We start from the raw sequence: 25,551 nt of genomic DNA on the forward strand, positions 1-25,551 counted from the left end.
ATATTAACTACACTTCACTGAATCTTGACTTGAAATCGATTTTCTGAACAGCTTTTGTGTTTTAAATTTTATTTATCCAGCAAAAACATCTTTTCCTTTTTTTTTTTTTTTTTTTACACACTGCTTCACATTCACATAGTTATACTAAGCCTCCCAGTACAACCACAGTGTTGAAGATTGATCCACTCCCCTGGACCAGGGGAGGATGAAGGCCAATGCCCCCGACCTTACCTCTGGCTCTCCGCAGTCGCACTCCTCTCCCTCCTCCACGTAGCCATTGCCGCACTTCTGCCCACCGTAGAGCACCTTGACCTCAGGCATGTTGTACAAACACATGCCCACGCCTTTCTCCAGACTGGCAGCAAGGTCCTTCTTACTGCATGTACTGAACACAGTTGGGAATGGATATCTACAAGATGGATGGAAGAACAAGGTTGACTGAAATGAAGGCATGAGGAGACATGATATTAAAAATTCAACAAATTTACCAGAGATGCAGAAATCCTGCTTCATGTGTGCTTTTACTGTTCAGACACCAAAATAATCTCAAGAAAAGTGGCCTCAATCATTCTGCTCAATCAAAATACAGACAGAGCTTTCACTGGAGCCTTTGTTCAATCTGCTCATTCAAGAGGCCTTTTCACACAAATGTAATGGTCTGCTGACATTGTGTGAGCTCCAGGACAAGAGATTTTCAATCCTACTCAATACATAAATGGGCCATCGAATGTCCAGAGAAACATTTTCTCTGGCAGCCACATTTTCAAGAGGCATATCCTGGCTCGAGCAGGACAATTCAAGCAACTGACTGGAGGGAAGAGCATTAGGAGTGGTATGCTGGATGTGGATGTCTTGTGCGTGTGGGTATGTGTGTATGTGAAACCGTGATAAAATAGCAAGCCCGAAACCACATAATTTCTACTGCATTAATTTCACTCCCTGGTATCGCCTACCTGAAGTGCTGACTAATGTCTAATTTAGTGGGAAAAGAAATTGGATTTTGTATTGAAAACGAGAAAATGTTAAAGATGAAACTGTGCGATGTGCCAACAACAGCTGTGAAGCCTGAGGGAATGGTGCTCCTGCAAGAGCGAGTTTCTGCGAGACTAAGAACCAGGGGCCAGAAATAAAAAGGAAGAGAGGGAACAGGAGATGCTGAATGAAAAACAAAAACAACATGTAGACAAATAGGAAAGAGAATTACACACAGTAGTGGCAGAAACAATCCACAAGACATGAGGTCTGGACAAAGGGATGGAAAAACATCTATGGAGAGAGAAAGGGAAGAATAAATGAATATGGAACATGCAGAAAAATGGCAGGAATCTTGCTGTTTAACCAGGGGCAGGGTCAGAGGGGTGGCACAGGCCACAAAATGACCACAAAGAGATGCCAAATGACCAAAAGAGATGCAAAATGACTACAAAGAGACACAAAATGACCTCAAGGAGATGCAAAATGACCACAAAGAGACGAAAAGGGAGTAATGAAAACATGGACCATACACAAAAACAGCAGGAATCTTGCTGCTTAACCAGGGGCAAGTACAGACAGGTGGCACAGGCCGCAAAATGGCCCATGACTATGGGTTATTTGGAGTTAAAAATAGCAGGTATTTATATTTATTATTTCATATTAGAATACTGAAAGTGGTTTATTTGGCACTGATTTAGTACATGGAATAAACAAATGTAACTATTAATAAAGTGAAGTAAGAACCACAGCTTTAAATGGGAGTATTGAAGCCTTTTTAGGAATTTTACAGACTATACCCCCCACCACCACCACAGTTTCAAACATTTCTAAACCCATCTCTGTGCTTAACCTCCTCTAAGGCCTGTGTCCTGCTTCAACCTCTCTAAGCACACTGGCAGTATGAAAAACAAGCCACAGGACATACAGCACAAAAACACAGTGTATGTTAACCAAGCCTCGACCTCATGCTCTGTGCCAGCTAACAAACAAGAACAGAATCACAAAAGGACTGACACAGAAAAGCAGGCTTTGGGGTGTAAAATGAGTATCTCACACAGTCATGGTGGGACATAGTCTCGCTTCAAAAAGAGGACGTGGAGGATATGGGGTAACAGGGAGCAATGGCCAGCAGAGAGGATTGGCAGACATGGCACAGAGAGAGGCAGCTGGCAATGGATGCCTGACAAGCTTGACTTCAGACAGAACCATGTCATACACGCACTTATGCAGCAATAGACTGACTGGGGTCTTCAAACGCATCGGGGTGTGGAGGCTGTCTGCAAAGCTTGCGGCTTGACAGGGCAGATTTGTGAAAATTCAACATTACACAGAATATGTTTGTGGAGTCTGGCATTGGACAGAGGTGGGGGGAGGGGGGGAGGGGTGTGATGCTTTGCCTTTGCCTAAGGGGGATTTGGCTGCTGCAACTGCATGGATATTTCACTGCTGTTAGTTGACTATAGTGAAGCTCCTCCTGAGGGGACTGGAGATAACGGTGGAGGCATTCAATGGGAAAGAAATCTGTTTTTTTTTTTTTTTCTCCAAAAGAACACATATTTCCCAAGAACACAGAAAAAAACATCCTCTTCTAACAGCCACCCTTTGGGTGAAACTGCTCTGTCCACTTCACTCAGATTGTCCACCTTTGAGTGTCGGCTACTTTCATCTCTCGCTGACCAAAAGCCAATCGACCTGTCTCTGTCGTCCCTCGTCTGCCCCCATAATCCACTTGTTAGAGTCTTTTTACCACCATAACACACACACACACAGTCAGAAAAAGAGCTGCCCTGTGCATGGGGACCCTGCACCAAATCAAGGATAGACAGATTACAGACTATGCAGATCAGACTATTGCACAGGGCAGACCAAGCCCCTTGTAAATAACATGGGCTGCCACTGATAACAGAACACAGGCATGGTTCAGGATCCGCATGAGTGGATGGAATGTGGGTTAAACACAGTCTGTTCTCAATAAACTGGCATTAATAGTAAGAGTTGGGACAGTTGTCAGTTGGAGATTTCTTTACTGAGGAAAATCAGGTTTGTTTGGACCAAATTAGGCCCACATGGAAAGTATTAAAAGCATCCACATGTATGTTAAAATCAACATGAATTCAGACCTGAGCTCCATCATTATGTGTACAACCTTTCTTTGTCTGAGGCAAAAGCAGGAAGAGATTACATGTTTTGCAGACTGACTGATTTATCTACTAAAACACTGAGAGTCTGAAACAAAAACGCATTAAATCATCAGGGTCAACCTGTCCAACCATCTGTCCACAACGATCATTGTCATGTATTGTGCAACTCCCATTGGTTTCATGATGTAAAACTAGGGCTAATCTACTTTGGATTTGGTTTCATTTAGTTTGTTTACTGCTTAGTTTCAGTTATTGTTTTTTGTTGTTGCAATATTGTAGTTTAATATTATAGGATTTTGGTAGATATATTTTATATAATTTTTTAAAATCAGACCTGTTCTTGTTGAAAGAGTAGTTTGGCGATATTCTTTGTATAGAGGGAGATCAGGGAGCTGTTTTTGGCCGGTCTGTGGGCTGGAGTGAACCTCCCTCAATGCGATGTGAGCCTTCATTCCACTGTATCAACTAAAAATCTTCAGTAAAAAACAGAAAACAGCCCTGAAAACCTGTTGGGACTGAAGCTGCTCTTCATTTCACCACTCTGTACATGTCTGAACTGCTGGTTGTCATCTTGTGAAAGGGCTCCCCCACCAAAAACACAGTACAGATGTAAACAAGTAAATGTCAGCCAAAGTTTACTTGCATAAACAGAAACTAAGGTATTATTGATTAATTTTGAAAAACTTAAATGACATTTAAAGCCAATTAAACACAACTCTGTACAAGTGAGCAATTAAGATGTGCTCTGTCATTTATACGCTTGACTGTTTAAAGTAGAAGGCACCACAAGAAGCCGCAGTGAGAGCCACGAAAACAACCTCTGATGTCCAATGTGGTCGGTGATTGCGTATGAACAGGCCTTTGATAATTGAGCTGCACCACTAATTTGCAGCTGACATCCCTCCAGGTCACAGGTGCCCTCTCCTTCCTGCTAACAGATGAAGTGCCAGCCTGAGAGGGTGTCCAGGGACACTGCGGGAATGTCTTACTTCTCTGTCACCCACTGCCAGGTGCAGTCTGTAACGACAACGAGCAGATAGCCCAAGGAGTTTACTGCCCAGACGTGGATGAGCAGAAGTGCACAATAAAGGACAGAATTTGATGTGGTGCTTTTTTCAGGGGTAGGACGGAAATTAATTCATCACAAAATGAAAAAAAAAAAATCAGTTAAACTTTTGTGTAACTTCATTATAACCACAGCTAGATTTAAATAAGTACTGTGTGTCAGACAGTTGTAAGAAACAAAAAGAATCAAAGTCTACAATCACATTCACAGCATCAGGAAAAGAAGTCACAGTTTTCAATAAACCTATAAAAAGACACACCAAAAACCAGCATTAAATAATATGGGAACAGCTCCAATAGACCCACATCGAAGGTATGTATTATCACAGCTGAGACCACACGGCTGCTCTGCTGTCCAGGAAATTAGCCGAGCAGAGAGTGTAGGTTTCCCTGGATAATATTAGCTTAAAGCCCTGCACCCTCTCCAGGTGTAGTTTGCTGGGGTGGAACTGATTTGTCTGTGCAACAACAACAGTTCTATAAAATCTAATTAGGCAGCCCATTTTTGGCAGTTTTTACTGTTCTAAAGGCAAATATGTCTCTCACATTGAGAATAACTCACTAGAACTACATCTCACCAATGTCACACATCCTCACTCATTTGTGATACTGACAGAGGAAAATGTGAGGAATTATCTCTGTGACGAACAGAAGAGAAAACATCCAGTATTATCTGCTCTTTTTCATAAATCTAAAAGAACATTTCAATTGTTGCCCTTTTCGTTCAGTATTCATGTTTAAAGAAAAACAAATATTTACCACACCCATGTTGCTTGTCTGCTGCTTTTCAGATGCAGTACATGCTTCAGTCCTGTTTTCTCACATAATGGACCGTAGATGTTATTTGGCGCTGGATAATGTTAAAGGGGATGTTGAATAAAGCCAAACTTTCAGCAGATGTTCATGGAAAAAACAAACACACACACACAAAAAAAACAAGGCAACATAAAAGAGAAAAACTCGCAGCAAGCTGTCACCAACTCTCCTACTATACCTGTGACCTGCCTTTTACCCCCATGTCAGAACATACCATCTGCTCAGGTATGTAGGGTATGAACCTGACTGAAACAAAGCTTTCAAAGAAAACACAATATCAAACAAAACATTAAATTACAATTTTTCATTTACTTCTGATAATAAGAGACAATCTATGGACACATATGTGCAAAAATGAAAGCACCAGTCTCTACTGTAAAACAGTTTTACCCTTCCTTTCCCCACCTGACAGCCACTCAATGCTGAAAGGACCTAATGAGGTGCACCTGCTTTCAATATACTTAACTGAACAGCTGATCTGCAGCTACATCACAAACAGAAAAACAACCACCTGATCATACGACTACACAGCTACACAAACTAAAGAAGCCTGTGTTCTGCAATTTGCACACGACACAGCTTTCAAACCTAACTTTCAACTGAAACACAGGCCTTAAATAAATTATTTAAAAGTGTACTTCAGTGATTTAGTGCAGCATCTCCATAAAGCTAGGAGACACACGAGAGACAAATAATTTTAAAAAATGGACGGTCAAAATTGAAGCAGCAGTTGAGATATCCCATTTTTTGTTCCTAGTGTGGATCAAAAACTCAGAATTCTACATTTCTCATTACATTATAACGTTTTAGTTTTTCTCAGGTTGAGTGGTACTCCTTGAGATGAATAAAGTGAATTTTGTGTGAGATTTGGGGAGCAAAGGAGGCAGCTTTTTCATATTAACATACAAAATGATCTGGTGGCATTCAGCTGAGCTCTTACTGACAGTGTACTGAGATGCAGAGATAGAGTCTCCTGTGCACCAAGCGTCTTTTCCTGGATCTGAAGGCATATGTGCAGCGCAGATGATTCCTGTCAGTTTAATCATCTCAGCGTGTGAGGCCGGTGGGTTCAGAGGAGGAGGAAACGTCAGTCTGGATGGAGACCGAAAGGAGTCTGTAAACAGTGGAGGCATTGGCCACATGAGGGCTATGAAGGGCTCTTCCTTTTGTTGGCTCTTAGACTGACATCAGGCTGTCTCTGTTGCTCTCTAAGCTGCACCACAGACTGACATGCATTTAGTTCTAGCTAAGCAGGACAGACATGTCTGACCTTTCAGCAAATGCTAGGCTGCAACACTGGCAGGAGCCTACGGTGATTAAATATCAGGAGTAAAAGCAAAACACAAGCTAAATTTACTGCAAACATTTACCCACTAGCAACGTAACTAGCTTTCGCTCTCCTCTCCACAGCAGATTGTCTTCAGATAATGACGTTTTGTACCTTCTCTCCTCACTTGCACTCTGTCATTTCGACAAGAAAATAACGAGAGTCACAATCTCCCTTGTACTGTCTTGACAAAGTATTCACCTCTTGGCCTCAAAGTCCCACGATAGCTCCCTGCTGTGCTTCACCTTTCTTCCCAGTTACACATATAGACACAGGAAAGCAGTTTTGAGCTTTCTCCACACGTTCATATGATGCAACTCTTAGCTCAACTTCTAAAAGACATCCCCACTTCAATATGTCCATGTAAACTCTGTTCCTCTCCTCTGTCCCTCACATTTCCACTCAGTGTTATGACACAAGTCTCTTGTGGCCAGTCTTTCGGCTCATACGCCTGCCATAGATGTCCATGTGTACCTAAATAATTCCTTCATTGTCATCTTTCTCCTGTTTGTCTCTCACTCTCACCTCTACCTCTCTTTGTGTTTCTCTTCCTGCTTTACCACTGAGGGAGATAAAAGGCAAATAAAACCAGTGCTTCCTCGCTCTGCCTGTCTATCCAGGCATAAAGCACCTCTCTGCGGATCTCTCTTTGTGCCCTGGCCCTGATTGCAGCTGGCAGCGTCACTGATAATCATGTCATTTAGATGCAGCCTGTCCTCTCCTCCATTAGCAAGTCTAAGCTAAGAGTATCGCAAACACACAGTCAAACGAGCTACACGGCTTTACAACGATGTGTTTAACATTCTGGAGGCGTCTGGGTTGAGGGTCAAACAAGGTTGCTAATATAAAAAAAAAAAAAGAAAAAAAATTGAATTAAAAAAAAAAAAATCTTGGATAAGTTCATAATTTTCACCTTTCAATGCTTGCTCAGAAACTCTGGCAAAATGTTTCCCATGACAAACTTCAGACTATGAGCTCCACGGCTCACAGTCTAATGCAGCTCAACTGATACCATCTGAACAACAACACTGTCTAGACAACACAGCTGATCTCTCACCCATAAATTAAAACAAAGGAAGTTTATGTAAGAACATCATTATGAGCTTAAAGCAGTAATGTTAGATTCTTTTTTTTTTTGGCCTCTTGGAAGCAGCTGTGAATGATCTGTAAACACACCATGATGGTGAATGTCTTAGCAAAATAAATAAATAAATAAATATTTCCACATGCAGCAGATTCATAGCAACATTAGTGTTTATCTGACAAATTTAAGTCCAATATTCACTCACAGTCTTAGCTCCCGAGGGAAGTATCTGGCTCTTTAACTCCTAAATGTTCCCCAACTAGTTGCTTGCTGTGCCAGTTTTTTGTTGCTACCTTGCTGTTAGGTACTACACAGGTAAACACACTTGCTTCACTTTAGCCTTTGTGGGTTTGTTTCATTACACAGTCATCTGATCCATTGCTAAAGGAACAGTAGTAAGGGTAAGCTAAGTTTAGCATTTAGACTGGAAATAAAAATGTCAAACTAATCCTATAATTATAGAAAAATGTTGACATATTGAGCTTTAAAGATTTTCCCCATGTGAATAAACAGACATGTTGATACAGCTGAACTATGATATTGATGAACTATGGTATTGGACTTCACAAGATTATGCAGGTGTACCTAATAAATTCAGTGTCTGACTTCTTAACATGCTCTATTATGTTCCCATTCTCCGGTATTATTTGTTGCAGTAACTGGGATTGTTTGCCTGATCAACACCATCCTAAAAATCAATGAACTCCGTTAAATATTGTATTCATCTTCACTGAGTACAAACTTACAGACTGAAGAACGGTGGTCAATGAGCAATTAAAACATTAATAATTAAATAGGGAAATATTGATATTTGGAGTCAGTGTATCAACACAAGATTGTCAAACAAAATGTCACCATTCAAACGCACAGTGTATGGATTTATCCCGCACCCTTTGCTTAGCAAACAGAGGAGCGAGTTTCAGAATGAAAGGTCACTGATCACCTCTCTCAACTATTAATGTGTCTAATCTCATAATTATGTAGCAGACAGTGCTGAAAAGCAGACTGTGCCTCATTAACCTATTTTGTTATGAAGAATTCAGTAACACCGTGACTCATTCTAACACATTTAGATCAGATAGTCATTTTTCTAAACTCTCCCCATGACAACATTAGATATCTTTGGCCGCTGACGAGCTAAAGAAAAGTCACGTCAGAACACTGACTGCATATTTAAAAACTACACTGCATAAATCCAGCGGTGGTCTGTGTGCATTATGCATTTTTTTTTCCTCTGAAATAAAAGCTGTAGTATGAGAACAGCAGGATGAGCTCACTGTTGCCAGTGGCTGTACAAACAAACACCCCCCTCCCCTCCTCCCAACGGTACTCTCCCTCTTTTCTATTTGTACAGTAAAAGGTCATTCAAGTTTTTCTGGGCCAATTCTGCAACACAGCAAAGTTATATATTCATGTGTTTTTGTGGCATTTTGAAGGATGTGCTCACAAGCCACCTGTGGTTTTCTTCCACTTTGTCTGTGCTGATTTATGAGCATAACTGAAAATAGCTTTTCTCTACTTTTAACGTCAGGTTTTGATGACAATAGCCAACAACACATATCCACAGGGACTCTTCACAGATTTTAATGTTTCTCCTCACTGCTCAAAACTCAGGTTCTCTGCGTCTTAGATCTTAGCACGATTATTAATGTAATTTTGAACTGATGGCTGTACTGTGTTTACCTACATTTCCCTATATTCTTCTCTTCTGTTTGTCCACCTAATTAACATTTCTCCTTTCTGGGCTCACAAATATAAGAAATGTCTTTGCATTTAGTAACTGGTGTTGTTCAGACTGTACCCTGACTGATACAATATTTTAAGGCCAATACAGATATTGATGTTTGGGAGTTTTAAAAATCCTATGACTATAGGATATGTTGGCTAATAGTACCACTCATGATATGGATCACTCAGATTTGTTTTTTCTTTTTGTAAACTTGGCACCCACAGTCAAATATTTTCTTCCTGCCTGCAGCCGTAGGATTTCTTGCTCAGGTGTTTTTAATACACTTTCAAGTGTATGTGGCACAGATCACAACTAACTGAGCTATAGCTGTGGCCTTCTCTGCACCGTTTGCTTGGCAACTGATTCCCCTCAAATGGAAAAAGACTCCATCACCATCATCTCATAAACACTGGCTGGGGGATGTAATGGCACACCTTAAACTTATGAACATACTACTCTTGGCTCAACCAGGACGTTTTATAACAACCTTGGCAACCTTTCTTGCTATATTGGAAAAATTCATGTTAACATACATGGTTTTTACCTCCAGTGATATTATGAATGTGTGGGACAGATGTAGGCTGGTGTTGCTGTTGGTGTGTGTAATGTGTGGGTCTGAGTGAGCTGTTTCTTTGTTTTTTTTTCTTATTTTGAAAACTCAACAAAATATTTCAACAACAGCAGTAACTGTGTCTTTCAGCCTCTTTTTTCCTGTCTTCTTCACAGTGTTGTGGAATTTATCCTGACCACATTCATCCGTGGCTTACGGGACTCACCATCAGACAAACCAGTCTGGCACTAGACCAAGGGTGAAATCTGGTATTGCGCTCTGGGTTCGCCTTATCTGCTTGCTGTTTACTAACAGTCACAGAGTCCATCACTTGCAGCAGCACTGTTATCTCAGCGACCCAGGCAACACGAGTAGAATGCTGGAGCAGCTGCTATAGTCGCAAGCCAATATGTGTGTGTGTGTGTCTGTGTGTGTATGTGTGTATCAGGCTTCTCTCATACATCAACACAAAAACAATGGAGCATCATGTACAGATGAAAATGATCCAACCTGTGCAACTAGTGGAGCTTAATTAATCTTTTTTGACTGCTCAGGTGTAGAGGAAGTCATTATTATTCAGAAAAGTAAAGCCGATAAACATTTTAAACCTGGAGCTATGCGACGCAAGGCTATTAAAGGGTAAACGTTTAATAGCTCTAAATCAATGTGTCCACTACACAGAAAAAGCCTGAAGTCACAATTTTAAACCTTCGTCTGAGCTAATGTTTTTAAATCAAAAGCCACTCTTACCAACTTCACTGGGTCCACAAAATGAAAATTGAAATTATGGAAAACAATAATCAAATCAGCCTAAAACTACAATCTAAATACATATATAGTGATGAAATGCTAAAAAAAAAGAAAGAAACACAACCGAAATAATAATTACAATGACACTGAGGTGCAGAGGACATTTAATTTTTTTCTACAAATCACAGCTACCTAAATCAGTCCAGCAGCATAAACATTTGTGTCCCATTCGTCTTACTGTTTTAATCATTATAGCTTATTATAATCTCTTCATGGATACTATCTTATAGATAAAGTATATCACTAGGATCTCACCCTGTGGAGGGGGTCATGATGCATCCTCCACGATCGACGGTCATCCTGCAGCCACAGCCACGCTCTGGGGTGTCGTGGTTCATACCAAAATTGTGTCCCAGTTCGTGCGCCAAAGTCACAGCAGCACCCAGTGGGTTCTCAGAGTGATCCTACAATGGAAAAAAAAAGGTACCCTCAGAACATGAGAACATGCCAACTACGTGTAATCCTGTATATTGTAAGTTCAATCAGTCACTTGGAGAAGGTTTGAGTAAAAGCCACACCAAACTGAAGTGAAGGAAAAAAAGAGCAGAAAGAAAATGCAAAGTTCAAAGCAGACAATTTTGCAGCTGCAGATGCCCAAAACAGTTCAGTTACTGTCCGAACTGCCCTCCTCATCCTTCTTCTATTACTCATTCTCCTCATGGAGGCCTGAATTCATCTGCCATTCCATTGCCCCTGCAGACTCAATCATACCTGCTGCCAGTGGAAACAGGTACTGCTGGAAGCTCCATAAACCTACCGCTGTATGACTCGCTACTGCATTGATAAGCGAGACAAGGCAGACAGAGATGAAGAATGACGAGAGAGAGGTGGAAGTTTCGGTTTCACCTTGTTTTGTGGACAGAGACATGCTGAGAAGGAGACAGAGATGAGGGGGGAATTTGGTGGGTGATTGAGAAATTAAGTCAGTTTAGCAGACAACAGTGCCAAAGTGAGACTAGAGCGGAGACAAATGGAGATGAATGACACAGTAGTCATTTCCAGTGGATATATGATCATATTGTGTCATCATTTTATTTCTGGTTTTGAATACATACAACCATACTGTAGGCTGCAAAGACACACAGAGGAGCCTACACACACACAGAGAAAAAAACAAGTAAACTACAAACTCAAAATCCATTAAAAGTAGAAAACTCCCCAGAGAAGCCTGTTCCTGACTTGAGACAGATGAATGCTGCAAAACTGATGGCAGGGCGGTTACAGATTGAACTAGAAAGGCACTCAAGAGAGGGCTGATGTCCGCCAAGGCCAGCGTCAAACACCATACACCAGAAAAAAAATTCAAATTCAAAGTAAATGATCTGGATCTGCCCCGAAATTTAATGGGTTCTTCCCTGGCGCACGCCCCATCCCTCCACCAAGTTCTGTGGAAATCAGTTCAGTACTTTTCTGCACAATCCTGCTGACAAATAAACCAACAAACAGACACGGGTGAAAACATAACCTCCTTGGTGGAGGTGAAAAGGCTGATCGATATAAAATAACCCCCAAAGACAAAAAAATGCACTTGAATGTAAACCCTTAATAATCTCGCAAATCTCAAAACCTTTGAGACAGAGGCCCCCCACGTGGCTACTGTGCTTCTTACTGTGGTCTTCGAATATTCTCTATGAGAAAATCACACGCTTCCTTTGAAGCCAAGGTCATATGTCAAAGTTGAGGGCAAGCTGAGCTATTTTCTGCTCTGATTACAGAGCAGCATCATGGGGAGCTACACCAAGCCTTTTAACAGGAAGGATGGGAAAACTTTCATCTGCTTCTGTCATATTTATCAGTGTGTGTCTCTGTGTGTGTCCGTGTGTGTGTGTGTAATTCATAGTTGAGTGCTTCCTCACAAAAAAAGTGTAATGTCAGAGTCAGCAGAAATGGGTGAAACTCTTAGAAGCCACAGTCATTACTCTGAAACAGTTATAATCCATTGTGGTGATGGTGAAAATTTGATAGTGCTGGTTACAACCAAGAAATACTCCTTCTGATATCATTTCCAGTCATGTGAGAAAATAACTCCCAGACATTAATACCACATTTATATATATATATAAAGTAGATGCTGTTAGCTGTCACAGTCTAAACCTAAGCCTTCACATCTAAAGACCCATGTGAGCCTATTTACAATAAATATAATATAAATAAATAACATTATGTTTAAACTCAAAGAACATGTGGACCAAATAAAGAATTTCAGATTGATTAATACATGGTAATGTATGGTTTGGGAAATGGCTCATCTCATCTGGCTGCCCTCTAACTGGTTACATGGCCCTTTAATCTCAGTCCAAATCATCTGCCATCTGTAAGTAATGGGGACAACAAACATCTGGAGAAACCTCGCCTCAGCCACGGCCAGCAGAAAACATATCTATTAACGGGGGATACACATGTGGGCTGAGACAGAATGGCACTGGGCTGATAACCACTTTGTGATTTGGCACAGATGTCAAGAGCTACAACAGGCAGAGGAGCCCAACGGGCAGCTAATTTACTATGTGCAATAATTTAATGTACCAATGGGTGATGCGCAGTTGTGTGTAAAAAATGCATTTTGATTCAAATGTGTGCTCTGTAAGAGCTGGCATAAACAATTTATCAGAGCTCATAAAAATGTAAATGTGGTTTGTTTAAACGCTGTGGCCTTTGATTTCACCCCCATGCCCCACCAATTCTTTTAGAGGTATCACAGGAAAGCTTGATTGAATGACTGCAAGACTTCAAATGACCTAACAAGGGTGTGTGTATTTGAAATACAACCCCTCTGAGAGTATATTTTTACATACTCCTTTGAGCACTTAGGTGTTTGCAGCAATGATGAGAGTATGAATGTTGAGGGAGCTCCAGCACAAAATCATGCTGTTTAAAAATCGTGACTTCCTGCCAGACCTGTCAGTAAATGGCCTTCCAGCAAACAACAAACACCTTTTCTGTGTAAATCCTGTCTGGATTGTGTTGGACTGCTGAATCTGAACAATGACCACTCTGATACAATCAGGCTATGCAGAGGAAGAAGAGGGTGGAGGCATGGTGGGAGCAGCAAGAGGGTTTTATACTCACCATGACAATGCCTCCAGACTGCTCAACTGTGCACATGCTCATAATGGGCGCCATGCCAATGGTGGTGCCCTGGAAGTAAACCCCGCTGCAAAGGGCAGAGGTCAGAAGTAGGGTGGAGAGGAGATAAAAACATTAGAGGAGAAAAGTGTTGAAATCTGCGATATCATACAGCATTTTTTAGTCTGTTCACTATAAAGTGTGCATTTATTGCAGCAGCTGGTTTTCCAGAGTCTTTGATTAATTTCCTAACATGTTAATTGACTTCAACTGACTTGAACTGAGTGTTCAAGTTTCTGTGGGCTGATTTACACACAGTAAAAACACACAGTGAACAGTAAAATTAATGGAAAACAATGGCTGACTGGGTGGGAAATCAGTGTGTTAAAATCCATGTTATCCTCTGGAAAATGGTTAGCACTAATGTAAACTGTGTGTGACTTTACAGCTAATGGGCTGAGACATGTACAAGCCCTAGTACGGCCCTTTAAAGATCTGTTTTCGTGCATCAGTATAAACATTGTTTTGCTCATTTCTGGGCTCCATTTGTTCTGTTAAATTAAATTTCCACCTTATGAGCTGAGCATTGTCGTGAGGTTTCTGGGGCAGCAGTTTGACTTTCCTCCAGTCTAGGAACTCGTGCAGGGTGGTGAAGGGATCCTGGGTGATGGGACATTTATCAGAGTCACTCCACACCTCCAGGCCCACCAGTGCCACCCGGATGTTCAGGGCTCTGTAGAACTGAAGGGGAGCATATTGATAAGCCGAGAGAGACAGCGTGGATAAAAAGGCCAGAGGATTTACAGAGCTTAGATTACATGGACGATCAAAAGACTTTCAAAAAGATATGTGAGACACTAGCCTTTTACCTTTGGGTTACTCAGTTGACTGAATTACATTACACTTCATTATGGCAGCCCTCAATCCTCCCCACATGCATCAGTGAGAATGTCTCTTTTCATGTTTTTCACATGATCAGAACATGTCTTTTCCACGTCTCTATCCATGCTTCCCTCAAGTAGGGAGGTTTTAGACAGACTAAAAGCAGCTGTTTTAGTGGGACATTAATATATCACACAGTCATCCCATTTATCTCTGCTGCCAGCAATATTTCTATTTTAAAAAAGTGATTTATCCCTCCTGTGCGAAGGGGAGAAGATGTTTTACCTTGTCCACATAATTGGCTATCTCTGCCAGTCTTTGTTTCACCTTGTCCACGTCCTTCCCCTGTTTCTGAAACTGCAAACAAAATTACACGTAATCAGTGGTGAAAATTGGAGCATTTACACCCACAGTAGTTGTTTTGCATGAAAACATAGATGATGCTGTATTTACAGCCATTTTCAGAACCATAAAAGCATGAAACAACTCAGAGCACCCACAAAGGCAGTATTCTGTTTGAATGAGATGCTTAAAGTATTCACAGGCAATACGTTTTACTGTGTGTTAGGCAGGTTGTCAAGCTGTGACCATCTGGATCTAGAAAAATCTCCTAGTGCTAGAGAGACGAATGGCACGGCTGCAGGGAGCAGGTATATTGGCAGATCTGACAGCCTGAAAAGCTGTGGATCCAAATGGCAGCAAAGTAAGACCCTCTATTTCCACCCTACTGTGAATCTGCATTGGCACTGGACTTCAAATCTGAGCTTGACAACACACTTGATCTCTTATTCTTTTTTTTTTTCCATTTCCTTTCTTTCCAATCAGGTCAGTGGCATGAGCTGCCAGGAGGAAACCCCACAATGAGCTCGTCAGCGCTTACGGGAGACTCCTCTGTATCCACACGGCTTTTTCCTGCTTCCTGTCAGCTCCGGTGGGGAATCGTTCAGCACTTCCTGTCAAAATGTGGCTGCTGCCACCAGACCACACTGCTTGCTGCACACTGACCTAATTCTGCAACTCCAGTGGGACCTGCTTTACTGTTACTACAGCTTTCCCAGCAGTTTTTTTCTGCTGTTTGAAGGGTTTCTGTGTTTTCAGTGTTTTGTCTCTGTTGTTCAAACACAGCATTTGTGAATGGAAGCAAGGCAGGTGCCTTACCTCTCTGTTGTCTGCGACAATGATCAGCTCGACGTATTTGGTTGTCTTCTGAGCATGCCTTTTATGCTGAAGTAAGAACGGAGATGCTGCATGTTAGAAATGAAATTGCTTGGTCCTACTAAAGATCTGTCAATTTTATATTTTAAACACTGGCAAATATCACAAACATATAACTGATGATCAGCGTTTTGGGTGATACACTTTCTTGCTGAGAGTTACATAAGAAAATCAATACCAATCTCATGTCTCTAATATCTGCTGTCTTAACTTAGCATCAAGACTGTAATTGAAAGAACTTAAAGGTAATTAAACAGCTAGCATGGCTCTGTCCAAAGGTAACACAGTCTAGATAATCAACATCTAGCTGCAGCCACATATTTAGCATAGGGATACAAGAGAGCCTCATCTAACTCTTGGCAAGAAAGTAAATGTTTCCTAAAATGTCAAACTATTTTTGAAGTAAAAGCTGCAACTAAGCGACCAGAAACTTTATCTCATGTCACTATGAGCATTGTAAAACTTAGAAAAGCCAGAACATCACACAAAAGCGGGTCATACAGACATATTCAGTGATCTTTTTGCCCCAATGTCCCGTCTGTTAAGGCAGAACTGATGCTCCCGTGAAACCCCAAAGCGCAGATATTACTCGAGGGTCATTAAGTACTGTATGTTGGTAAGTTTCACTTCCTGACTCAAATGGAGTTTTTAATGCTTGGGAATAGGGGCAGATGGATTCTGCACCTGCTCCATGCAAATCAGAGGCCAAACCTTCTGCATGGGCCCTCAACACTGGGCTCTGAGCGCGGATAAAATGAGTGTCAAGCCCAAGGCAGCACCCTGAGGGAACTTATCCAAACTGGTCTGCTTGCCAGTTTGCTGATCTTTGGTCAAAAACCCATTTATGATCCACCAAGTGCTAGTCTTACCCTTTGGAAATGTTTGACAATTAAATACTACCAAAAATGCTCAAATTGATGATAAAATAGCTCTGAACTTTGATATCTAATTGCTCTGATATAAGCTTTGCCATAAAAACATCATAATACTAATCTCACCCTCGAGTGGAAGGACTGGAAGGGGCTTTTGATGTAGTTTTCAGGAGCAACAGAGGACATGTTGAAGCCGTGGCCACAGGCTCCTGGTGTCAGTCTGAGTTCTTCCACTCGGTAGATGAAGTGGGAGCCTGTGTCTTGGCCAGACACCGGCTCAATGATGAATGTCTTGTTTTCAAGTGCGATGAAGCCTCTGCAGAGACAGCAGTGCAAGTTTGAAAACAAAGCTTCAAAGCATAACCAATCTCCCAAATACAGAATTTGATTGAATGTGGCTCTCTCTAATGCAATATGTGACAGCTGAGGTAGCCCTCAGCCCACTTTCACTGAAGCCTGTTGAAATTTTAAAACATTTTTCTTTAAAAGGGCCAAATCACACAGAGCTTCTAAACGCCAGCCTTGCCAGGGTTAAAGCTCCTAATGGCTTGGTGCACAAAAGCTCTTTCACAGTCACAAGTAAGTTCAGTAGTTTTTCACACCAGCTTCCTCATGTGTAGTTTTTCACTGAAATGACCACAACTCAGATCAAGAATATTTACAGTCCAAATCGTTAATATCTTTAATGTTCTTTGTCATTAGCTGTTATTTCATTGATTAAAGGTCGTCATCACAAACTAAACATTTTCTGCTTTCAAAAATGTTTCCTAGCTGTTTAATTAAGCAGAAGATGACACTGTGTGTCTTAAGACTCGACTGAAGCCCAATTCTCAGATCTTCCATTTGTGCCTGGTCATTAGCAGCAGCAAGATACCTATTACTGTCAAAATGAGAGCAGATATTTACTGGATGCCTCTGTGGACAAAGACAATGAGGTGTGACATTTTCTATTCCTTCGAGTCACACGCCAACTTACTGACAGCGTGCTTAAGGGGCTTAAGAGCGATGGGCTGCTGTGCAGTGACTTAATTAAATATAAACATTGCTGTGGCAAATAGCACTTAAAGGGCAGAGTTGAGATGCCGCTTGAATACAAAATGGTGGTTACGTTTCTTACCGAACGCCTGAGCAGGTGCTGAGGGTGACATCAGAGTTTGGATGCGCCTGCACTTTCCCATGGTAGTAGCAGTTATTCTAAAAAAGATTTTTTTTTTTTTAAACAAAAAAAGCCTTTACATAATGGAGATGAAAACATTTTCTGCAAAGAAAACTTTACCCACTGGATAATTTAATTAAAGTGCTCACCCTCCACAAAAAAAAAAAAAAAAATCCTCTAGCAACTGTTCTTACCTGACATCAAAAGAGCAAAACAGGACAAGATACAGTGGAACTGCGCTGATGGCTGTCCTAAGTTACGTTCATTTAATTTACCATGCTCTGTGGAGCAGTATTTCCTCCTCTCCCTCTCCATACAAACAGGCCTTTCCAAATTAATGCAACCTACACAGTTGAAGGGAGAAGCAGGGAAAGCGATACGGATGGGAGGTGACAGTAATATGGTAATTGTTTTTCCTTCATCATTCCACCAGGGTGGTCTAGTAAAAGGGAAAGAGGACATTTAAGGCTCCTCAGACTCAGAGGAAGCACTGTCGTCTGAGCACAAGGAGAGCAGACGAAACGACTCTTGTTAAAAGGGAACACAAGCCTACATTTGCTGTCTAGTAGCACTCCAGTCCTCTTAAATCAGCCCTCATTAGGCACTACGCTGAACATTTCTCATTCAAAATATTGAACTGGAGGAGGAAATACTTTGGGGTGAGATTTTTTTGTGAAAGAAAAATTCAAGAACAGAAATGACAAGAACAGAACACGTTACTGTGCCAGGTGCTGATGGAATCAAGATTCATTACATTAAGTGTAAAAATAGAGCAGCTACAAAGGCTTTGTGCTTAGGCTATGGTTGACCTAGATTTGTTCACCTTTCATAAAAGAAAACACTGGGCAGTGATAGTGACTGTCTTTCTCAATTATCCTCAGTGTATCTCTGATTTTTATAGCAGCTAAATGCTTTCAAAGAGAATCATTTAATTATAAGCTCATTTTTAGAAGATTTCTTGAAGAAACAAAAAACAGAACAGAGATGAAATCAATCTTGGTTAAAACTCATTAACATCTTGTCTTCCCCTTTAATTTCCTTTTAAATATCTTCAATTTTGGAAAAAAAAAATCTTATCTTATGCTGAGTAACAGTAGCATTTGGGACATGTTCTTCTACATTGAAGCTTTTTGATGTTTAAATTGAAAGAAATATTTAAATGAAAACATGTATGCACTAAAAACTAGAGTAAAGTGCTGTGGGTTTTAACAATGTTTGGCTGCACATGAGTTTGTAATGACCCACCACAAAGCTAATTGTTTAGTTTGTTTTTGATTTACAGCTTCTGCTTATGGTTATTTCATGGGTGCTAACTTCTATGCAAGAGGAGCAGCAGAAACATCATTTTATTTTGAATGATTCTTTTGTTTTATCAGATAATTCATAAATGGATGGATTTCTTTACAGTACACGTCTTTCCACTGATCCCAGATTAACATGTGGCTGATTGCTGAGTTCAGTGACAACAGGTACTGCAAGTGTGCAGCTGCGTGAGGCTTATCTAAGACAATACAGAAGGTCTATTTGACAGCCTGATGCAATGCTTGTTACATCCTCCCACTCAAAATTAGAGGTGAGAGAGGGAGTGGAAAACACTGTTTGCATAGCTTTGCGGGAAATAGACTTGTCAGTCATTGCCGAATTACCGAACATTTCTCCTCCAAGCTGTAAGCGACCTGTCAAGCTGTCGCTGTTCAGTTAAACAGTGATTTCAATCAAAAGGGCAAGAGACTGTTAGCTCTGTTTAAAAAGAGAGAGAACGCTTTTCAAAGTCACAAATCGCAGGTTTCTCCAAACCCACAGAAATGTTATCCCTCCTCTACAAGGGCTGCTAAAAATGCCTCCTTGTTGTCATGCAGTGAAACCTTATTTCTACCTAACTTGAACTAAAAATACCTTCATCACAGAGAGAAAAACTGATTTCAACCAACTACCCTAGTGAGTGGCCTTGATAAGTACAAGAAATTCAAAATGCGCATCAGTTTTTTCCTGATTTTCAAAAGAGCAGCAGGCACTTTGCTTTACATAGCTAGCGCACATATATAATATAAAACAAGCAGTCAGGAATAGATCAGCTGCTAAAAGGGGATTCTATGATGAAATCCTGATGGCAATGTTGGCTTAAAATCAGCCAGCATAAAGCACGGCTTATAATCAAGTAGGCCACAGGATAGATGTCCTGCTCAGCAACAGCCAGGGGCTTTCAAATACACACTGGGTCACACTGTATAGTGATTTAAAAAATCAAAACAACCACTATCTAATTGCAAATCCTAAATTTGATTTTTGCCTAAAATACAGTGTAGATTATCATCTATCATACTGATTCTCCAAAAAAATATATAGTCAGGGTCAGTTTTTACAGTGTCACTGTGGAGCACCACTGGATGTCAACTTGACCATAAATGTCAAAAGCACTCGAGTGTCACCGTACCGTGAAGTTGTGAGCACCGGTGACTGCACTTCCATCCTCTCGGTAATGTGTCTCGGTGTAATGGCTTGCAAAAAGACCCCTAAGAAGAGAGAGAGAGAAAAAAAAAAGGAAAACAGACACATCAAACACCCAGGTATTTTTTCCATCACTAACTCTGAACTGATTTCAAAACGTCTGCGTTTTAAGATGACAATGAAAACTCGACCCTTAGTTGACTTTTAATGTAGATTCAGTGTTGCTTGTAAGGATTTGAGGGATAATAAGTCAGTGATAGTTGAAATGCTTAACATTCTGAGGCGAGGAGAGAGTTTTTGTGAATTTATTAGGTGATTTGTACGTGTCCTTGAATCCCCTGGCATTCAGCACGACTGAGTAGAATCCCTGCTGAGGTAATTATTTTGTGCATGTGGGTTTCTGTGCATATGTGTGTGTGTATCTGTAGACGTATTTTGAACTGTGTGTCAGTGTGTGTGTGTGTGTGTGCGTTTTCCTCCTCGGGCCATGAGCAGATGGACACAGTGAGCCCCACCCCGAGCACTGGCAAAGGACCAGTAGGAACACCCATCTTATGCAGCTGCATAATCACACTGACATCAGGCAAGATGATCTCAGGATGTGTGTGACTGTGTGTGTGTGTGAAAGAGAGGCCCAGAGCGAGTGCAAGAGAGAGAGAAAGCCAAGAGAGAAGGTAACAGCAAACACGCAGAGAAGTGACAATTACTTCTACAACTTTGTATGTGACATGATTAGTGGACATTTATGTCCAAAATACAACAACAGCTCATTGCACAATGGACACTGTACATACATGTATGTTTGTAAGATATGTAAGTGCAACACAACAAAATAGTCAAAACAAAAAGTTTCACAAAAGTATCACAAATTCCTTGATTGTTTTTCTAAATAAAACATGGGATTCACAATGACAGAAGAGGGGATGGGCTGGATTTAAAAACTGGAACGCAGCGTTTGTCCAAATCACAGTGGGAACCATTCATATCCTACAATACTGTGCCATCCCACACAGCTTGCATGTACCAAAAATCAGAATTAGATGAGAGAGTATATTAAGCCAATAATGTACTTTTTTTCATACTTTAGGACCATTTAATATCTTATCTGAACATTTAAAGTTCATTTTCTATGCCCTGTTTAAAAAAGGATCAATCCTCTGTAGCCCAGGCCTGACCACATTTAACTTCATTAAATACTTATTATCTCTTTAATGTGCCTTATCATGCCATTAGCACGCTCTAAACCAAATCTGATAAGCCAGTGCCAGTAATCACTTTAAAGAGGCCGGTATGTCTCATTAAAAATGGATGACACATCAGAGGATAGCATTTATTTAATGGAAAATCCCAAAATATATATCCTCATACTTAACTTGTGTTGTTCCTTATACTTACTTGTGCTTAATAAGTGACGCTTCCCCACGACACCAGCACTCCACACTATGATGTTTTCATTGAAAGGAAGGCAAATACAAAATGCTCTAATAAAGGATGTGTTTGCAGCAAAGATGGGATTTATGTCATGTGAGTGGTAATTCCGAGCAAATGCTCCCGTGCTACATTTTGGGGGCATGTTTGGGAAAGCCAGCTTAGGGCAGCATGACCGCTGATACTACAACACACACTGTATTAAAGCTGTGGGTTTTACATGACGGAATCTTCCTGTAATCAACTCCTTGGCATAAGTACACAGAGTTTATAAGGCCACAAATGTTTACTGCGTGTCTGAAGAGAGATTCCTCTGCCCGCACTGGTTACCTTTCAGCTCTGTGGTGTGGGATTGTGCATCTTATGCATCTGAAAGTGACCCAGCTGGTGATCATAGGCCCAGTACAGCCAAAATAAATCTGAGCTTTGGGAGTTATTATAACCCTTTAACTCTTTGGAGCTTATGTGCACTACAGGTCAAAAGGTCAGAAGATTCAAAGATTCCTTGTTTTTAAAAATCTCCAGTTGTTTAATTCTTCTATGCTTTAATTTCAGAAACACTGAGACAAATAACAGCTGGAAAAATTAAGGTGTTCTAAAACTTGACCGGTAGGGTACATTCATACAAAGCTATGCATTTAACGTTTTGATTGAGAGCGATGAAGGAACGTCACACTCGCTGCACCTGAGATGTGACGATTGTGTTTTTCCACTAAACCGCAGCAAAGGACGAGAGTGAGGGTGCAGTTTCTCTCTGAATACCAGAATACTTCCATGTGATTATACCTCTTTTCTTAGCAACAACTACCCACCTCCATCCCTATTTTTGTCAAGAGGAACATGCAGCCAATGAAATGTAATTTAGATGGAAAGTGGCAGATGAGTATTGGTCTGAAAATTGCCACAGTTCTCACCAGAAACCCAGTGTGAATTCTCCAAGTGCTGCTTTGAATTTTCCTCAAGTATGTTAAGAGACAGGTGGTGAAATTTATGAATGGAGCAGAAATGCAGAGCTTCTGATGGATGTGCAAAATTATTGTTTTTTTTTTTTTTTTTAAATGTCTTCACTCCATGTGAGACGGATGATGTTCTAAGCCTCATTTCTATTGTATAACTCCCATTGTACAACCAGTAGACTCATGTTATTTTACTGTATGTTATCATATACTTTTCTCACAGAACTTTCCAATTTTCTTTATCAGAGACGTTGTATAAATCTCCTATAATTGCTTGAGTCAATAACCATTGATTCAGTGCTCCTATATGTGTGTTGCGATTCATTAGACACAGTCTAACATCTAATTAACGATTCTCTAATAGTCGCTCAGGTTAATTGTGATGAACGAGGAGCTCTTTAATAGCGCCTCAGTGAGGCAGAAAATACTGTTATTTGTCTTAAAAAATAATCTCCCATCTCTTTTATTCACCATCATACAAGTGGCTCTTCAGAATACGACATCTAAAATCGTGGTAGATGGAACTGTTGTCATTGCTGAACCATACGTGTTTCGATGGTTTTCGATGGTTTTCATTTGAAAAGAACAAATCAAACCTCGTGGCCACAGACTCGCTATAACAGTGCAATCGATGTAGCCGAATCTTGATGTGTCACACGTTGTTTACATGAATGACTGTTTTTACTATCATCCTATTCTCAGGCATCCAGAGAGTACTATGTTCTGTGAGAATTTAAAGCGCTGAGCCTGATTTACATACTGTATATGAGACTTCATGCTTCATGTAATAATTTACCATTACACAAAGCCCCTTGAGCATGAAACCATTTGAGAGAAATGTGGCTCCTCTTGCAGTCTCTCTGCTTCCTTTGAAGACTGCTAACTTCAGTGATTTCTTTTAATCCCCTCTCCCCCACAAGCCTAACCCTAAGCCTTCCTATAGCTTCTACTTATGGTACTGTACGCCTAACTCGAAAAAGGGCAGACTACTACAGAAGGAGAGAGAGATGAAGAAGAGAAGAGGAACTAAAGAGGTGTGGTTGACAAGTCTAATTCTATTTCCACATGCGGCTGCATTCCAAATTGATTTACATACAGCTCAGCGTCCCTTCAGCTTAGGCTTGGCTCTGGCAAGTGCGCTGGAGTGTACAAAGCCAGCAAAGCCAGAGAAAACCAGTGAGAGGCAGGGATGAGGGTGGGAGGAGTGGAGCAAAGAAAAAGAAAAATCCCGCTGAACTACAGAATGAAAGAAGTGCCTTCCTTCACTCCTCCTCTGGCTTTGTAAAAGATTACTCATGTACATTTGAACTTGTCTTGATAACAAGCACATAACTGTAGCTCATAAAAATTCAGTAAGTCATAACATGAACCTGTTTTTTACAGGTGTCAATTTTACCACTTTAACCACTTTAACCACATAATCAGTTTGGTTGTTCTCTAGCATATTTTTGTCCTAAATGTTGTCTCACTAAGTTGTCTCACACACGGTGCTTTGAACTAAATGTTAACATCAGAATGCTAAAATACTCACAAAGACAGTGCTGAAATGCTGATGTTCATCAGTTACTCAATCAGAGAAAGACTTTCAGTAAATACTAATACATCTTAGCTTAATAGTTGAAACAGTTGATTAATCAGTCTGCAACTATTTTGAATTAATAAATTAATTTGTACCAAACTTTGTGCCAATCTATCAAGTAAATGTGGAGGTATTTTACTGGAAAATTGAAAAATATTAAAAGTCAGCTAATGGCACCAGATAGGGTGTCAGGGGATCAACAAACTCATTATGAAACAGCTTTGTGGGCCCCTGGCAAATACACACTACAAGATTCTTGGGTCTGGACTACGTTGGCGGACTGATCACCTGACCAGGCGTCTGAGTCCTGCTGCTAGCGTGGCTAAAAAGTCACATTAATGAGAGAGCAGAGTAAAATTTTCCAATAAATGCTCCAGAAAGCAGCAGACTAATATCAAACAAGCAAGCTGATGGGCCAAGCCTATTTAAATATTGACTGACCAAAGCAAAGATAGCTCCTTAATGAGTCAAGGTCCAGCTTTGCTTAGTTAAAAGTCAAAGAGAAAGCAGCTTGTCCACTTTTAAATCATTCTGCAGTGAGTTCACAAGGGTCCAGATGACGACGGTTTTCCTAAAATAACATTCTGATCTTGGGCAAAAGAAACAATCCTTAGACAACAAAAAAGTCATTTCTACCATGTTGCTTTTAGAGATTAAAGACACAGAAAGTGCCCGCAGATACTAATGTACCAATGACTCAGTCTATGAGTGTTCAAAACACATACGAGCTACAGTAATGAGTAAGAGTTCTATAACTTGCATCCACCTTATTGTTGACATTCAGTTCAGATCCAAATGAAAACTTTTTTGCCGTACAATCACCAAGAGACTCTGCTCAAGCATTCTCCGTCTGCGTCCCTCACCTCAGGTTTCATGGCTGTGTGTGAGATGTGGTGCCCAAGGCGAGTGAAGTCATCACATCAGTAAAACAAACCGCAGAGGGAGAAACAAGGCCCCCTACACTAGAAAGCAGAGGTGAATGATGAACCATGGGATAGCGATACCGTTAAGGGAGGCTGTCTCTCTCTCTCTCTTTCTCTCACCCAAAGGCATTCACGGGGTAATACATATGCCTGATAATGACATTCTCCTATTTGAGCTACATCACTGACCATATGATTTCTTTCATGCCTGCTTGACTTGTTAGCAATGAAGAATACAGGCCCTGTCAAAGATAATATATATAGGTGCTGACAGAAAGTAACGAGAGGCAATGATAGTAAGTGACAGTGAAGTCATATGACTTTTCTCCTTGGGGGATGGGAGACTGGTGATGGCCAGGGACTGTTGGGAAATAGACAGGACCTACCTAAAAGGAGACACTTTGATAATGCTGATGTACTGCAGGTACCTCTATTGGATTGTAGCACTCTCCTGGTCTCTCCACAGCACTAGAGTGAAGGGTGGCTGTATTACTGTGCCAGATAAATGCCTTAAGATACATGTAGGTAT

The 25,551-nt window shown here is 40.8% G+C and overlaps 1 protein-coding gene across 1 annotated transcript in view; it reads right to left on the bottom strand.

Annotated features, from left to right (window-relative positions):
- The window catches only part of adam12b (ADAM metallopeptidase domain 12b), a 72,047-nt gene that overhangs the window by 19,705 nt on the left and 26,791 nt on the right, over positions 1 to 25,551 (bottom strand). Inside the window, exons 4-12 of the mRNA XM_041049579.1 lie at positions 20,123 to 20,201; positions 17,650 to 17,726; positions 16,659 to 16,848; positions 15,604 to 15,669; positions 14,731 to 14,802; positions 14,135 to 14,304; positions 13,567 to 13,651; positions 10,753 to 10,901; positions 232 to 409 (exon numbers count right to left, since the gene is read on the bottom strand). Of these exons, the coding sequence (XP_040905513.1) occupies positions 232 to 409; positions 10,753 to 10,901; positions 13,567 to 13,651; positions 14,135 to 14,304; positions 14,731 to 14,802; positions 15,604 to 15,669; positions 16,659 to 16,848; positions 17,650 to 17,726; positions 20,123 to 20,201 (1,066 nt within the window). The remainder of the gene's footprint in view (positions 1 to 231; positions 410 to 10,752; positions 10,902 to 13,566; positions 13,652 to 14,134; positions 14,305 to 14,730; positions 14,803 to 15,603; positions 15,670 to 16,658; positions 16,849 to 17,649; positions 17,727 to 20,122; positions 20,202 to 25,551) is intronic.

Source organism: Toxotes jaculatrix, chromosome 11 (assembly GCF_017976425.1).
Source record: "Toxotes jaculatrix isolate fToxJac2 chromosome 11, fToxJac2.pri, whole genome shotgun sequence".
Lineage (NCBI taxonomy): Eukaryota > Metazoa > Chordata > Actinopteri > Toxotidae > Toxotes > Toxotes jaculatrix.